At 32.6% G+C, this 18,494-nt stretch overlaps 2 protein-coding genes across 2 annotated transcripts; both read right to left on the bottom strand.

The window, feature by feature from the left end:
* Positions 1-4,042: 4,042 nt before the first annotated feature.
* Positions 4,043-6,117, bottom strand: LOC7478338 (putative UPF0481 protein At3g02645). Its single transcript, XM_002304727.4, has 2 exons — positions 4,407-6,117; positions 4,043-4,287 (listed from the first exon to the last, which is right to left on the bottom strand). The coding sequence occupies exons 1-2, from the start codon at positions 6,011-6,013 to the stop codon at positions 4,236-4,238; spliced, it is 1,659 nt and encodes a 552-aa protein (XP_002304763.2). The 5' UTR covers positions 6,014-6,117; the 3' UTR covers positions 4,043-4,235.
* Positions 6,118-15,288: 9,171 nt separating this feature from the next.
* On the bottom strand, positions 15,289-17,053 carry LOC7478339 (serine/threonine-protein kinase UCNL). The gene has a single exon (XM_002304728.4). The coding sequence runs from the start codon at positions 16,826-16,828 to the stop codon at positions 15,500-15,502; it is 1,329 nt and encodes a 442-aa protein (XP_002304764.3). The 5' UTR covers positions 16,829-17,053; the 3' UTR covers positions 15,289-15,499.
* Between the last annotated feature and the right edge of the window lie 1,441 nt (positions 17,054-18,494).

Below are 18,494 nucleotides of genomic sequence, written 5' to 3'. Positions count from 1 at the left end.
ACGGGGACATGAAAAGAAAAATTATTGATGAAAAGGAAGCTTATCTTCTCTTCCAAAATTAATCTCGGGAACCATTAAATTTGGTTGCTCAACTGATCCAAGAAAACAAGGTGAGTTTAAGGTTATTCCAAAATATGGTCTTCCATATTTTAATTAATGTCCCACTTTCAGAAACATGGAAACAGTATTTATAGACTCTAATTCTGAAACTTTATCAGTTTTGAAGAGTGAGTGCTATTTCAAGGATGGGAAAGGAAGAACAATTTATTTTTTAACAGACAAATGGTTACAAAGTGGGATTTTAAGGGACAACTTTCCAGGCCTTTATGCTTTGTCTGCTGCACCTGCTTATTGTTTGGCTGACATGGGAGAGTATGTGAAGGGAACTTGGCATTGGAAGTTAAACTGGAAAAGAAGCTTCATTAAGGCCATCAGAACTCTCACTGTCAACAACTCCTACAATTGCTAAATGATGTTAGTTTGAGTCCAAATTAAGAGGATAGCAGAAAGTCAAGGAGTATATACAGTCAAGTCTAGCACCAATATATTGGATCGAATTGAATTTCTTGGAGCATATATATATACGCATCAATTGCGGCATCAAAGGTTGAAATGTTCTTGTGGCTGCTTCTTCAAGATAGAGATAGTACAAGGGAATTTTTAGTTGAAGAAATTTAATATCCATTGGAGCAAATTAAGCAGTTTATCCTTTCTATACCAAGGTAACTGAGTATGTTAATCACCTTTTTATGCATTGTTTTGAATCATGGAAGATCTGGCAGCGTTTTATGTATTGGGCTGGTATTAGTTGGTGTATACTTTTGTTAACAAACACCTCGACATACTCAATATCCCCCATAGAATTTAGAATATTAAATTGTTTTAACAAGACAAAAAAAAATCTATATTTTATTAAATCAATCATTGCATATTTCAATAAATTAATCGTGGCATGCTTCCTAGAGGCTTATAGTACTTGGACATCAATAAAATACACAAATAATTCCAGTTTAAGTATTTTAAATTCATTTTTGCTCCATCCTCCTCCATTAATCAATGTATTAGCAATAAGCTAACAACAACCACATGCGTATAAACCTTATCTATAGACAGCCAATTACATATACGAAGGCAACATTACGATTTGGAAAACAACATATTGTAAAACAAATCTATCAATTAAAAACGTCCATGTCGAGCTAAAGAAAAAGTAGTGCAAAATTAATGCTGGGTATACAGTCGAAGAAGGTGGAAATATAAGCTAAAATATTATTTATTTCTAGTTTTAGATGGGTTTAAAATTTATCTGGTCCAGCTAAAGAGATCTAAAGCCTAGACCCAATAACCACAATTAATGTCCACGTCGAACCGAGAGTTCTGTACCCCAACCCAACCCAACCCACCACAATTGCAGGATGGGCAAGGCTTATTTTTCTTAAACACGCGATTTAAATAAGTAAATGGAAGTAATTAAGATGGTTTACTTCCACTTACCTCTAGTTTTATACTCACGATTCACGAAATCAAATGAGTAAATGGAAGTAACCATCTTGGTGGTGATCCAATAATAAAAGCTTGGGATTAAGAGGTTTGCTTTCTCCGTAGTCTCAGGTTCGAGCCCTGTGGTTGTTTATATGATGGTCATTGGAGGCTTACATGGTCGTTAACTTCAGGGCCCGTGGGATTAGTCGAGGTGCGCACAAGCTGGCCCGGACACCCACGTTAAACTAAAAAAAAAAAATTAAGTAAATGGAAGTAAATCATCTTAATTACTAGGACACCTCCTTAAGAGTCAAATGATAGCTAGGCATGCTAAATAAACTAATCTTAACTGGTTTTTTATAAAAAAACAAATCAACCAGAAATTTACTCATTTTGATCCAATATTTAAATATTCAACACCTTTGTCGATCCATTAAAAACTTGGTTTAGAAAAATTATTCAAAATTAATTTTTAATTACTAATTAAATTTGGGTTTAATAACTTTTGTTTTAGTCATTTCATAATAAAAAAATCAAACGAGGGAATGAAAAAAAATGAATGCAATTATTATTATTTTTTTGTTAAAGAATCATCTCAATTAAAAGTTTAAGTGAGTTTTTTTAAAAAGATTATTCAAGTAAAATTTTTTGAACTTGAAACTTACAGAGTTTTATATTTATTTTCTAACACATTTCTTAAATGAAAAGTTCTTTGAACTTAAAACTTGTACAGCTTCATACTATTTTGTGCTTAATTTTTATTAACTAAAATGGGGTGGTGAGATTTGAACTTGTGATCACTTGGTCAACAAAACTCTGATATTATATCAAAAAATTAACTTTTCTAAAAGTTTAAGGTGTAAGGTAAGGTTCCAAGAATAATTTTATAATACTTTCTTACACTTTTGATTTTTTATTTTTGTCCTTATTTTCTGATCAATGATTGTAAAACATTAAGTTTTTTGTTTATTTTGCGTTTCAAAAGTACTTTTAAAAAAACATTGAATTTTTTTATTTTTTTCCTTCAAATTATTTTTTTATTTTTGCTATTTTTAGATTATTTTGATGCGCTGATATTAAAAATAATTTTTTAAAAATTAAAAAAAATATTATTTTAATGCATTTTCAAGTGAAAAATATTTTAAAAAGTAACTACAACACTTTCGAAAAGCTGTAAATCCAATTTGATGTTAACAGACTCAAAAACTCTTCTTACAATGCCCATAATATTTTGATGAACTTAAGTTGATTTGCATTAAGGAAAAAGACGAACAAGGGGATGTTGTGTCCCATGATTTGAAGCCAACTAGATTCGTAGATTACAAAAGAAACCTCTATGAAGGCCCAAAACAGAAATAAATAAAAAAATCAAACTAATCAAATTTGTTACAGAAATTAAAGCCGAGCAATGAGGTCTTTTGGTCTTTGAAGTCCTCCATAGCTTTACCAGGTTATGGGCCAGAAGGAGAAGAAAAGGTCAGGACAGCTGGAGAGAAGAAAAATAAAACAGAAGACCACCAAACTTACCAGCGAGGAGAGAGAGAAAAACTTGAAATGAAAATTACATTAAAGCTCCAATAATAATGATGATGATAACTTGAAATGAAAAATGAGACGTTGAAGTACGTTTACCGTTATTTTGAATAATCAATTCTGTTTTTTCATATAAAAAAAAGTATTTAAATTTAAATTTTATATAAAATTTAATAATTAATTTATATTATCCTCTAATATTTTTGTTGATTTTTTACCAACTATTTTTTTAATTTATGATCTCTTGGATATTTTATACATCTATTCAATAATGTTATTTTATCAAATTTATCCCAAAAAAAATCCCATGATCAAAGAGATTATGAAATTGACACAAGAATTTGTAATTTATATTTTCAAGATGTTGAAAACGTAATTAATTTGATCAAATTAAATTATACTTTGGCTCAATTTGCACAACAAATTTTGATTTACAAAGTAGACATAAAGCTGTTTAATTAAGTGTTGTCTATTTCAGAGCATCGTGGTTATGAAATTGTCAGTTCTTCATTGGATTCTTGTGATCTTATGGACCTGGCATCATTGCCTACTTACAGAAGTGGTCCTCTCTAGATATCTTTATGAAGGAAGAGCAGCAAACATGGCAGAAACACATTCTATCGATATCATGTTATATATATTACTCTCATATATATTAAGTCGTGAATTCTTTCATAGCTCTCTCTCTTCTGCATGTGTGATCTCCTCTTACAGTACCATCATCTATCATACAATGACTCGTCTCTTTATTGTGGGCTTGTCATTTAGCACCTATGATCATGTCTTAATTAAAATATATAGTCAGCCAAAAATTAAGATATATCTTTAAAGGAGCAAAAGATTAAATCTTATCTTTAGCATAATTAGCTTCATACCTAGAATTTTAAAGGTCAATTAAAGTTTCTAATTATTATAAAACTAGGTGATGGTTTTTATTTTCAATTTTACTCTATCAATCCTAATCATAAATCATCGAGATGTCTCTATCTAGTGACAAGACTAAAAAAACTCTTCACTACAATACCCATTGTTTGATGAACTTAAGTCGATTTTCATTAAGGAAACGAGGAACACAAGGATGTTGTGTCCCATAATTTGAAGCCAACAAGATTCATAGATTACATAAGAAAGCTCTTAAAAGGTCAAAAACAGAAATAAAAAAAATCCAAACTAATCAAATCTGTTACAGAAATTAAAGCCAAGCAATGAGGTCTTTTGTTCTATGAAGTCCTCCATAATTTTGCCAGGTTATCCGCTGCATGGTTTGCCTCCCTGTAATAGTATGGATGAAAATGATCACTTGTTTGAAACTTCTTAGAAGTGTGTTACAATGACATTGGCAATAGAAATGTTAAAATACAGTACTACAAATTTATCATAGAGAAGCTGACCATTTAGAGCAGCCATACACAGAACAGAAGGCCTCCAAAGCAGACAGCAAGATGAGAAGATTAGCTGCTAAGAATGTGAGAACAGGCCATGAGCTATAAACATACTTCTTGAAAGACGTTGACATCCGAACTTTCCAGTTATTTGAGTAATAAGAATTTGCTTCCTCTATTGCGTTGTCAAGAATTGGAACTTTGGTTAGCTTCATGAATTTAGTAATTCCATGCCAAAGATTTGCTGCTTCCTCGTCGCTCTTGAGTCGATTCAAGACAATCCCTGAATCCCTCAAAATCTTCACATCCTCTTTTGTGTCCAGAATTCCACTCATCAATTCAACATAGCGTGCTAACACCGTGCATTCTGGTGCTAAAGAAGCCTCATAAGCTACAAGATTCCTCAGTAACACCTCTGAGTCATCGTCCAAGTTCACCACCGGAAGATAAAATGCTCCACGAGGTTTGTCAAAGCTGATAGTCTTCAAGCCTCCCTTTGTGGGAATGAATTTGACACCAATCCCAAAAAGTTTTGTCGCAGATGGAATCGATAGCTCTTCGATCAATAGACTCGCATCGTTCAATGCAGACACACTTTCGATCTCTGCAGCTACAGTTTCTGCTGTTGATACAAGATTGGTTATTTCACTTGTGGGTTTAAGATGGCAAACACTCTTTATGAGTTTCCATGGTAAGGTTACTGCAGCCTTGACAGCTTTTGATTTGAGTATTCGTATAAGAAACCGAAGAGGAACTACAATAATGAAACATAAAAAGCTCCATATTGACTTCCAAGTTTTCTTAAAGCAACCATTCTCCTCATGCTCTTCGTTGCCCTCGTTCGACTCTTCGATTTCCCTTTCAATATCTTCGGATTTTGGTGCAACCGTGCAATAGATAAGATCAAGTAGATGGTTCTTTTGGAGACATTCTTCGCTGACACGTTGCTGTCCATCCACGATTTTAATCGGAGACGCATGCTTACAAAATTTCATTAACATCATGGCCAACGCTTCATCAGGATTTTCATACTGAAAATACCTATTGACTTTTCTTAGCACGAAAAAAGGGATTTGGTTTTCCAGCATCAGCATATCCCCGAGGATTGCTTGGCGAATGGTTTTCTTCTTGGCGAGGTGGTTGACCATATCTGCTAGACTAGAAGATGAACGATTCCTTGATGGCTCTTCAGTTCTAATTGTGAAGGTTCGGAGGTACCCAAGCAAGAAGGAAGCATCAATGGCAAAAGTCCAGGCCAGTTCTTCTCGATCAAAATCCAAGTAGGCATGATAACAAGCTCGGACAGTGGCATCATTTTCCTCCAAATGCTCAACTATGTCACTGAACCTAATGTTTTGATACTTCTTCTGGACTCTTTCCGCTTCAATGAGCTTGTAACGCTCCATTTCGAAGAGCTCTACGCGTCGATGATGATAAGGGCCTATTGCAACTAGTTGAGGGATGTATGCTTCTTGTTTGGTTGAAACTATGGCTTTGGATACACTGAAGATGCAGACAGGAACGCCTACATCTTCATCATCTATACCTTCATCAAGGGTTCGTTTAATGTGTATGACCCATTCTTGGCCAGTGGTACGATTAAATTGCTTTATCATTTCTTAGGACACAGGAGGAGGGATCGATAGAGTTGCTAAAACATGAGTGCGCGCAGGTCACACTTCTTAAAGAAACGGAAAGATCGTTGAAGATAAGCAAAATGTTAATTTGTGGTTTGTAGATCACCAAATTTATCTCGTGAAAAATCCTCCTTTTTTTTCTTCTTTAATTTCCTTCCATATTGTCTTCATCAATCATTTTCAATTTCCTTTTTCACTCGAGAAAACAATGTTTTAATTCACAAAGAAAAAAAAAACGTTACAAGTTTTTACACTATCTAACCAACATGTTTTTGGAATTTTCTCAGCAAAATGAAATCTATGAGATAAAAATTGATCACTAATTAGAGACTAATGCGATAAAAATACGTAATTTTTAATTAAAGATCACCTATTAAACCCTTATATCTGGAGGTATTGATCGTCTTACCCTCAATATGTGCTTCAAACTTGATCGATTTATACAAGAATTTATATTGTCAATAGATGTTGAAGAGGTTAATTTGATCAAATTAAATAATACTCTGGCAAATTTTGATTTACAAAGAACACATAAAACTGTTTCTTGTGCTGTCTATTACTATTACACTGCCTCGGTGATTCTGAAATAGTTAGTTCTTCATTGGATCCTTGAACGATCTTGTTGAACTGGAATTATTTCCGACTTATAGAAGTGGTCCTCTCTAGATATCCTCATTTAATTCACTTCCAACTTTTTCTTTTATGTTTTTTTCCCTTTCCATTGTTGTGAAATTGAAACTTGAAAGAGAAGGACACTGTCATCTTGTCTTGCTGGTCCCAACACATAAATATGATGTATTCAACTCTTAAAGCCGCATAACCGACCTTTGAACCTACTCTCTACCTTAGAAAAAGAAACTTATTTACCTTGCAAGTATGCAGAAAGGGTGTATAAATTAAACGGTCAAAACATAAAATTAATTCAGCTTAATTAATAACAATTTAGCTCCATCAATAACTTCACTTAATAAATCCAAGAAAATAGAATCTTTTGCTCTCCTTTTTTCATGGTAATGAAGCATACTTTCATTTTTATTTTATTTTTTTGAATGTGATGAAGAAAAAAAAAATTATAAAAGGTTAAGAATATTAGCCAACGCAACAAACAAATACAAAAGGGTAGAAGCTCAAACATCAAAAACTAGACAAAACGCAACAATTAAACTAGCTAAAGAAAAATCAGGCTAGGGAGCTGAACTCTCTAGAGGTGGAAATTTTATTTTGTCCACAAATATGCAATCGAGAGCTGCAACTTTTATATCACACCTAACAATCAACTGCTTTCAACTTCTTATATTGGGTATAATTATGGCCTTATGTGTCCCTTCACAATGCTATTCCTATCACGCTGTTAGAAAAAAAAAATTGGGGGAAGGAGGAGGAGGAAGCTTGATAGAAACACATCTCCCATTATCATATTATATTATTTTTATAAGAGAGAAAGGGATGTGAACTTGGACTTGAAATATAATACTTGCAACATATACATTTATTAATTTAAGGATAATCAAACCATTAATGCTTTACGTATATAAACCTGTAAGAACTAAAAGGATTTTCTGAATAAACTGTTAGAGAATAATATAAACCATATCCTGAGATCTCACTTAACAGCTTCAGCTATTGGGTTGAGATGATTTTTTGACATGGTATCAGAGCCTTGATGACCAAGTGGTCACGAGTTCGAATCTCATCATCCCTATTTATTTGATAAAAATTAAGCACAAGGTAAAATGAACATGTGCAAGTTTCAAGCTCAAAGAACTTTTACTTAAGGAGATGTGTTAAAGATTAATATAAATTCATATCCTATGATCTCACCTAACAGTTTAAGCTATTGAATTGAAATCGTTAAGATGATTCTTTAACATAAACTCACATTCGTATTTTTTTTAGTGTTCAAATTTTAGTTCCTGTATCTTTGTCTTAGTCATTCTCTTCTCACCATGGCTAGTTTGCGGCATCAAATTGCCATCTCATTATTTGTATTTTCTTCAATAAATTTATTTGCTTGAACATGGATTCTCTTAACCATTTCACATATTTTTGGCCAAAAATCTTTCTTCCATGATTTTCCTCTCTAAATGGCTCTTTTATATGACTCTGTTTCATCTCATTCTTTAAGAATTAATATCTCTCACTCTTTCTCATTCTTCATGTGTTGTCGCCTCTTATATCACATCATCTCTCATACAAGGACTCATCTCCTTATTGTGGGCTATTATAAATAAATAAAAAATTATCCTTATTGTGGGCTTATCATCTTGCACCTAATCTATCTTGGACTTGTTCTATCTTTCACCTGGTACAAGGTCCATATTCTCTTATCGGAAGCATGTGCTTTACCTTTTTCATTGAATGTTACTTTCTCATCCACTTACTCCTGGATCTACATTCATTTCCTTTATGATTTCTCCCTTTCTTATACCACATGTTCTAAAATAATAATTCCAATCGCAATATTAATTCCAATCACACGCTAAACCTTGATAATGTTATAAAATTATGAACTCAAATCTTTATTTGCTGTATAATAACTGAGAAAAAATACCACATAACCTTAGAGTACTCGACACTTCTTTTAGAATGGAAGTAAAATTGCACTTCAAAGTTACTTTTAGATCATGTAATTAACTTTGAATACTCTCTCTCTCTCTCTCTCTCTCTCTCTCTCAATCAAGAGAGAGATTACAAAGATTTTAAAAGATGAAAGAAAAGATGTGTGTGTGTGTGTGTGTGTGAGAGAGAGAGAGAGAGAGGGAGAGAGATCAAAAAGATTTTAAAAGATGAAAAAAAAGATGTGTGTGTGTTAAGTTTTTGATATCCTCATGAAACTACGAAGAGGGAGCATGTTAAATTGTTCAAGAAATATTTAAGTAACCTTCTATATCCAAGCTTAATGAACATGATTGATCACTTTATCATTTTTACGTACGAATTTTCTCCACTTTCAAGGACAATTGTTCTTTGTCATGTAAAAATCAAGTGTTACCAGTACGTAATCGCAAATTTTTACCAGTGATTCTAGACATAATTATGTGTGCTAGCCTCTATTTCCTACATTTCCACTAGGGTACTTTTTCTCTGCATTTACTCTATGGTACTATTATTCTCTACCGAAAAAGAGAAATAAACCAGGTCAACTAATTTATGGGTGTCGAGATATTTCCTACATTTCCTTATCGGATCCTTGTTCAACTGGAAATTATTGCCTACTTATAGAATGGTCCTATGATCTTATATGTCTTGACTTAAGAACAATTGATTATGTGTTTGAAAGAGGAAACATTCGACTGAAGCTGCCGGTTTCAAGTTCAACAACATAGATATGATGTATTCAACCTTAAAGTCACATAACTGACCATTAAAACTACTTTCTGCCTTTGAAAAAGTAACTTATTTACCAGAGTAGAAATCATTTCAACCTTGAAGAAGTTTAATTGCTAAAAGGGTGTATGCAGTTGGTCTAAAGACACTATAGTAATTTAGCCATGTTGACTACTTATTTGATAAAGGAGAAATAGGAAGCTATCTTGACTAGCTCGTTTAATAATAATACTTTGGTAAGTAGATTTGTTCTACAATCATATTGAGTTTGAATTTAATGAATTTTCTGTATCCATTAGAATTTAGTGTTTGATAAATGAAAGCTAGTCTAAAAATACTTTAATCATCAATGTTAGAAAAATAAAATTTTGTTTAATGATAAGGGGTATAATTGAATCAATTTATGTATCAATTAAGACTAAGTTTCATAATTTAAAAAAAAATACTTTCAGGATTGATATGATATATTTTAAAAAATTAATAAATTTTCCTGTTTCAAGGTTTGAATTCCTAAAGTTAAGGAAGTGAACATACCTCCTTAGTCAACAAACCAATTGTTTTTTTACTAGGTTAGAAAAGCTAGGGAAAGAGATTTCATGGAAAGAAAGAGCTACTCCTCCTATAGGCTATAATACTGTAGCTAAAGCCCAATGAGTCTCTATCCTAGTGTAACAAAGGGCAAAAAGATAAGTGAAGAAGAAGAAGAAGAAGAAACAAGAGCCGACAACATGAAAAAAGTACAAACAGTCCAATACTCGAGCCCAGAAAATGAAAGTCTTGTAGTTGCATAAGAGGCCGAGTAGCAAAATCCAGGCAGCAGCACCCATCATCAAATATGTAAATGAACATTTAGCCTTACAAAATTATATGCTTTTACAACCACCTACAAAAGGTTTCAAGTCCTTACTTCGAAAGGTTGGAAGTCCTAACTTTGAAAAGGAAATCTTGTTAATTACCTAACTTAGAAATCATTTTAACGGGCAATAGAAGTTGATAATTTCCTTGAACTTAATTAATTACTTTCAATCCAAACATATTATGATATTACTAAAGGATCCTAGAGATCCCATTCATCAAAAGATTCAAAACTAAATGTCTGCTTTGACTCTCTTGACAACTTAAAGAATAGCCTTTATAGCACCATAAAAATGTTAAAGTATCATGGTCATGAAGATCCTATTCTTCATCGGTAAACATAGATGCCATGCATGTTGAAAACATCAAAGTAAAATTAACCGAACAGTACTGGCCTGACATTGGAAAGAGGGTTCCAAAGTTTGGTCATGGTCAAAACTAGTAAAAGGGGGACAAACTCATAATCAAGGCCTCCTTTCTTCTTGTTTTACTTGAGATGATCATGACACTAGAGAAGCTTGAGAGCTTGGCACCAACTCCATTTTGTTTCATGGTTTGTATCCATCAAGCTTTTGACAAAATGGACTGGATATGGCTCAAAATTCAAAAGCGTGTCCATGACCTTACAATATGATGCCAAGTTCCATGCAAATCGTACACTCAACATTGCACGTGACCTAACTTTTGATAATTTTTTCTTGAAGTAATAGAATATATTATGAGGGATGAGAATAGAATTGCCCCGCCACACACCAAATTGCCATAGGGCACAATTTTAGTTCTATGTTCTAGCTTTCACTGGAAATTTATGGGGATAGATAATGTGATAACTACAATTGAAGCTCACATTTGATCGATTTCTTGTCCAAGAACTGAAATGATACGTCTTTCCACCTAGCTGGGCTTAGAAAAACAAAACACTAAAGTAACCTACTGATGTTTGTCAATTATAAGAGGAAAGTAAGGGCCACCCACCTCTGCGACCCTCTCCCTGTTCATTACGGCAAACGTAACATAACAAGTTGTGTTGATGAGTGGAGGGCCGACTCTCATTAAATTGCAATATGCCAAGATCCACAAGTAGACGACAAAGGGTCAATTTGGTCTCTAGCATGAGTGGACCTAACCTCACATTTGCTATAAACATTTTGTCACGTTAAGCCTTGAATTCCGCGACTGATAGAACAAATTTAGACCATTTCAGTGCCTCCTAGGGAACCAGTTCCAAATTTTAGTGATCTAAGCACCTGGTGCCATCTGCTAGTGGTCTAGCAAATTCTATATGATTCTAGTAGTACTAACTATAAGCTTTAACGTACACAAATTTGAACCTACTTTTTTGGTATAATTGGATGGTCACAGTTTAGTTGTTTGGAGTCAAGGGCTAGTTTGCAACTCTGGCATTTAATAAAGGGTTACCATTGTTCAGGTGTCTTCACAGATGCAGGAAAATTGAGACAATTATTATATCAAAAGGTTAAAAAAAAAATTAAAAGGCGATCGGTTTTTTACTGTACATACACTCTTAATTTACAGTGTTTAGCATAATAAATTTATCATTTTACCCTTTCCTTACATGAACAACTTGGTTAGCTAGGACGGTAACTCAGTCTTTTTATAAGAGTTCAAATATCACTGTCAAATTCACGAGGATTATCATAATCATCTCATATTTTTAAAAGTTATTTTCATTTAATTATTTTAAAGGGCATTTTTGGTTCCTAATAGGTTTTTTTTTTAATTAAAATGACTAAATTACTTCTAAAATCAATTTTTCTAAGTTTGGCATCCATAGATATTTTTGTCATTTCATATAAGTTGTTTTATTATTATTAAGTTGGGTTAGGGGGATTCAATCATCTTTCTCCATTTTTAACAATTATTAAAAAAAAATTATTACACACGTGCTAGCATGTGAGGCTACTTCGCACTCTTTGACCAACACCTAAGTTGTCGTCCGATAGAAACACCAGCTTCTGCTACAGTCTTTGAAGCTTCACGACACCAGCTTCCACGTGGGGGGACGCATGTGGTGTTTGCAATGATGGTTTGTCGTCGACCGCCTCTTCTTTTTATTTTCCTCTTTTCCCTCTCTCCCATCAAATTTCGTGTTGGCCATTAAAAAATTAACTTTGTCATCTTATTTTATGACATTACATATTTGATTCTTAATGTTTTGATTTCTAAGTTTGATTCTTAGTATTTTTATCAATTCTTAATTTGTTTTAAATTTCATCCCTGAATCTATAATCTTGATTTTTAATTTCTTCAATTTTGGTCCTTATTCTCTTGGTTTTTATTTTTTATTTTGGATTCTTTTGTGAATTAATTTTGGTTTTCAATTTTACCCTTCAATTCAAAGTTTGATGATATTTAAAGTCAGGCCCTCAATGTTTTGATTTCAGATTTTGATTTTTATTCATTTTATCAAATTTTAAGTTGTTTTCAATTTCATCTTGGGATCCATAATCTTGGTTTTTTATTTTTTTTAAAATTTGATCCTCATTCTCCTGATATTTTTTTTTGTTTTGGATTCTTTTGTTAATTTAATTTTTCTTTTTAATTTTATCATTCGATTCAAAGTTTGATAATATTTAAAGTTAGACCCTCAATATTTTTATTTTAAATTTTGATTTTTAGTTCTTTTATCAAATTTTATTTTGTTTTTAATTTTATCATTGGATCTATAATCTTGATTTTTTATTTTTTTTGAATTTAGTCCTCGTTCTCTTTATTTTTTTCTGTTTTAATTATCATCGACAAACTAAAGCACCATCAAAACATGTGATGACTCCCACGTATTATTCAACGGTTTCGATTGAGAGAAACTAATAAAAGATATGCAAATCAAAACATTTTATAACTCTATAATTCAAGAATTGGCATAAAAAAAACTCTTCAAAGGATGTATGAAGTCGAGGATTTTTATATTCGAATAAGATTGAATAAGTAGGTTATTTCACCTATTTGTCACCTGATTTTTTCTTCATTTGAATGTTAATATAAAGTCGTTAGTAATTTAAGATAAAATGAACAAATATAAAATGAAAAAAAAATATTTGATTGAATAAATAAAAATGAATATATAACATAAATGTATTTCCTTTCACCTTGCTATCATTGTTTCTTCTACAATGAACAGTAAAAATAAATACAAATAAATAAAAAGATGTTTAGTTAAAAAAATAAAGATAAAAACATAAAATAATTTTATTTTTAAAATACTTCCAATATTAATCCATGTAATAAATCCAACTTACCATAACCTTAATAATAAACTAGTGACATCAATAAATAAATGCTGGATTAGTATTAAAAAAAAATGTTTTTTTTTTATTATTCATAGTCTCGCAATCTTCTTTCCTCGAAAACAGTATTCAATCACTACCTAACGGGACACTACCCAAAAGATACATGTTAGCAAAATTTTTCAAGTCTAAGATTGAGGGAAGGTGTAATTATTACAATGGACGCCAAACCTTAGAAGTCAGGAATTGTGTAATAAAGTTGAGAGGCCAATTAAGCAATAGCCCTCCAGCAAGCCCCGTAATCTGAGAACATTTTGTCTGGTAATCATTTGAAGCTTCACTTTTCATATTGAAATTTATAAACTAACCAAAAAATAATTAACCTTTTTTACAAAGTGGTCATCTCCCAACAAGCAACCCTTAATTTTTACTTGCAAGTTGGAAGGAAAGTTCCTATAGGCTATAGGCGTTGTGAAATACAAATTAAATCGAGCTTCCCAGTTTTTTTAGATTAAATTTCAGTAAGTTAATTCCTTTTTCTTCCTCTATTGACTCCTTCAAACTCATCATCGGTTATTTTTTCTTTTTCCTTTTCTTTTTCTTTTTTCAAATGATTAATCCATCGATAAATAGTTTTTTCATAATTACAGGGCAGGCATCGGTATGTGTATTCATATTAATTCACATCAAAATTTATATATTATATAGATAAAAAACAAAAAAGAACATATCAAACTTATAATGTTTGGATTTGACAAATATATCAAACCTATGTTATTTTATACTTGATTAATCATCAAGTTTAAGCATCTTAGATTTAGCATATTAGCTAGAATATCCATATGTTTTAAGAATAATTCCCAAACAAAACAAAAATATCTTATTTTAATTAAATTGATTGAGTTTTGTTATGGTATTATCTTATTCAGAAACTTAATTAAAGTAATATTCTAGAATATTCTAGATTTCAGGTTTTTGAAACCTTACTTGCGGCAAAGCCGAATCTACCAGCTATACCTAAAATTATGAAATCAACACGCTAATTAATATCTCGTATTAATCAAGGGCAGTGATCTAATTAAGAATCATGAAGTTCTAGAATAATTAGGCAAACATCAGTGATGAAAGATCTGATCTTTGCACGTGAACATGAAAGAATCTAAATCTTAGCTTCCAATAAATTGCAGCAACATTTTTCATCGATCTTTTCACACCACTCTTCACGGAACGAACAGTAGCATTATTATCATCTTTCGGTAAACAAAATGATGTCAATTTTAAAAATTCACGACCCCACTCGCCTATTAATCCCTCTCATTACCACTGTAATTAATTATAAAACCAAAGCCATCAAGACCCACTAGCTAACATGATCAGAGTAATAAAAAGTAGACATTAATTAATTGAATATAATTTAATTTCTTAATATATACTTCTTTCCATATTCATAAAACAAAACTCAATCACTTTTGTTCCTTCCTTCTCAAGAAAAAATATATTGTATTGCTTGCTACGATGAGCACTCATCCTCAAGAAATTTCTTCCAAGAAATGCAAGATAAATATTATTTTCTTTTACAAGAAGCATAATTTTTCCCATAAGCAATCCCCACCCAAGACCCATTTAATTTTATGCATTATTTTCTCCAATAATATAGGTGTAACAAGCCACCATGTTTTTCTAGTTTTTTGATACTTAGATAGCAATCATAGAGACATAAATATTTGAATCTATCTTCCTCTTATTTATTTTCTTTATAATAAAGTATTGTTGGACTAAATTAATTCTCATTAGTGCATATATAAATATTAAAGTAACCAAGCATATAAAATTGATTTTATAATTATAAACTATAAATAAATGTATAAAATTATTATTTATAGCTTGTAACAAGTAATCTTCTTCTTCTTCTTCACTAAGACTAGTGTTTTTCAAGTTCTAACCCATTTATTTTATGTACACAAATACAGAAATTAAAAAGAAAAAAAATTAACTATGCTACTTTTTTTCACATGCCATCTGCCACACGTGTGGGTTAGAACTCGGACAACTTCCTATGACAATCCGAAGATGGTGACGGAGGCATTGACGGAGGGGGCGCCCTTAAATCTTCAAAATACTTCCTAATATCAACCCCACCTGTCGTTACCGTCAACTCCCCGTCCTCTCTTGACGGAATAAACGGCGGTCTTAATACTTCTGTTAATAGGTCCCACCTAACACCTTTAAAAAACCCATGCTCTTTAATCTCACAAGCGCCACGTTGATACCCCAACCTCTGTGTGGGGTCCTTCTCTAACAGCCGCTCAATCAAGTCCGTTAAATCGTTTCGTTTCCCAACAAACTCAGGCTTCTTCAACAAAACGTTTCGAAACGTTTCCTTTCTGTTCTTCCCCTTGAACGGCGTCGTCCCGTACAACATCTCGTAGCTCAAAATCCCAAGAGCCCACCAATCAACGGCGAACTCGTGTCCATCCCCTCTTACAACCTCCGGCGAGACATATTCCTCTGTGCCTACGAAAGAATTGGATCGTTCTCCGTTGTTGAAACTCAGTTTTCTCCGACTCACTGGACTAACTCGTGCCGATTTTGCCTTCTTTAACCCGTTCTTCTTTTGTTGATTATCATTGACAAACCACCACCTCGTCAAGTTCCTCCTATGCTGTTGTTGCTGCTTCTTTTGAGGTTGTTCAATTCTGTTGCCGGTGATTAAATGACAGCCGGACGCGGCGGCGTTACAGATAAGATTTCTTACCGTTTTCCTCGTTAACGTACGAGAAAGATCAAAGTCGGTCAGAGTCACATGACCAGAATGTTGTATCAGGATGTTTTCAGGCTTTAAGTCCCGGAAAACAATGCCCATTTCGTGGAGGTGATCAAGGGCACAGACGATTTCAGCTAAATAAAAGCGGATTACAGCAGGGGAGAAAACGTGGTCGTTTTGGCGGTGGCGGAGGACATTAAGGTCACCACCAGGACAAAAGGGGACAGCCCATGCAAGGAATTCTTGAGTTTCAACGGAGGAAATGAGGTGAGGGAGAAATGGGTGGGCTGTTTTTGGGGTGGATAATTGGTTCAGAACTTGGATCTCCCACCGTGCACGGCGCTCGGCGTCAAACTTGGTGTGGAGTGTGGATTTTTCCACTACTTTGAGGGCAAAGGGGTTCTTGGCTGTTGGGTCGGTTTCTTGATTATGGACAAGAAAAACTGTCCCCATGGCTCCTTTGCCTAGGACTTTGATAGCTCTAATGCTGTCAAAGACTAAGTCTTTTTGGTGTTGTTGGTCTTCCGGCGGTGGTGGTGGAGGAAGAAGCAGTGGTTTTTGTGATGACGATAGAGGTGGTGCAGATAGTGGTAGCTCCATGTTTAGAGAGGGAGAGAGGATTTTGAGGGTGCAATGGAGAGCTAAAATTTGGGTTTTATAGTTAGTATTTTTTGTTTTTATATATTTGGGTTTTGGCTGTTTTACCTTTTTTTAAGTGATAGGGATTTATGAGAGTATATTTACTATTTTGTACACCATGGGTATGGATTAACTTGCTGATTGTCCAGGCTAATTTGGGAAAGAAGGAAACAGAAGTAGATTTATTGGGTTCTGCTGCAGCTTCTGTACTATCTTTGTTGGCTGTTTACTTTATAGCTGGCATTCTCTTTGCTATGTAATGCTACAGCAATGCTTTGGGTTATGGGCATATTTGATAACGTAGTTGTAATTGTTTTTTAAAATATTTATTATATTAAAATAATATTTTTTTAAAATTATTTTTAAGATCAGTTCATCAAAACAATTCAAAACATATAAATAAAACTAATTTTTAATAAAAAAACAAAATTTTAAAAATATAGATTACCCTGCATTTCTAAACAAGTTTTTAGGTTGAAGCTTGCTGTTCTTGTGGTGAAAATTGCTACCTTAATGGTAGAATTTCTTAATTTTATAGTTTTGGAGAAATTAAGATTAATTGATACTCATACCAACATATATCCTCTTTTTTTTATTCAAGCTTGTGGAGAAATATAGAAAACTACAAGTTTGTCGATGAGAAAGATTATAATGTTTAAAACATAGTTATAAAATTAAATTTGGATTGTAATTCGATATAAAATTCAGGTTATTGATGGCCATGTTAGCTTGAATATATCATTTTTTCCTTACCAAAAATATATCGTTTTTTTTTAAAAAAAAATATAACATTGATGTTTTGGTTTGGTGCATGTAAAAAAAATTCAAAGGCAGTGGAAGCAACACGCTTGGTAAAATAGTTTGATATATTAACTAGTTCAGATTTTATGAATTTCATTTTCAATTGTTAAAAATATAAGTAAGTAATTATGAAAAAAAGTCAAATTGTACTATGTGTTATATTTAATTTCATATTCAATTATAGAAATTTAATCAAAATAAATACTAATTAAAGTTATTAATTTCAACCCAGTTCATGACTCAACTCAAGATTTAAATAACGAGTTGATTTGATTGACTCGAACCATTTAAAATAATATCATTATATTTTTTTAAATAAAACAAAATTATTTTAAAAAAACATTAAATTTAATTTTCATCGTATTAACCGGTTATAGATAAACTTATTGTGTTGTTTGAATTTGACCAAATCGATCCTCACTCTTTTTTTAAAAAAGACCTAATTTATAATCGAGCTAGATTGAACGAGTCTCCAATCGACCAACTAGATCTACTTGAGTTTAATAAACATTTATCAATGATATCCCACGAAGAACACTTTTCTACCTCATTACAACCTCTGAAACAGCTAGGCCAACTAGGAAGCTGTCGCAACCAACCTAGTTGGGTTGTAACACAGTCCTAAAAGTGTCCTTGTTGCTTGTACTATTTATGATAATAATGTATCATTTTAACAACAGAATTATTAGCAGTACTTAATGGCAGCCATATGTTCTTAAGTGTAATGAGTTGTTCGTTAAAGTATGGGTCTTTATTTTCCTAAAAGCAAAAAATATAGCAAGGGAAATGGGAGACACACGTGTAAGGAGTCAAGAGAAGATGCAAT

The sequence above is a fragment of the Populus trichocarpa genome, chromosome 3 (assembly GCF_000002775.5).
Source record: "Populus trichocarpa isolate Nisqually-1 chromosome 3, P.trichocarpa_v4.1, whole genome shotgun sequence".
Taxonomy (NCBI): Eukaryota; Viridiplantae; Streptophyta; class Magnoliopsida; order Malpighiales; family Salicaceae; genus Populus; species Populus trichocarpa.
The sequence above is the reverse complement of the archived record's forward strand: the minus strand, read 5'-3'. Positions and strand labels throughout refer to the sequence as shown.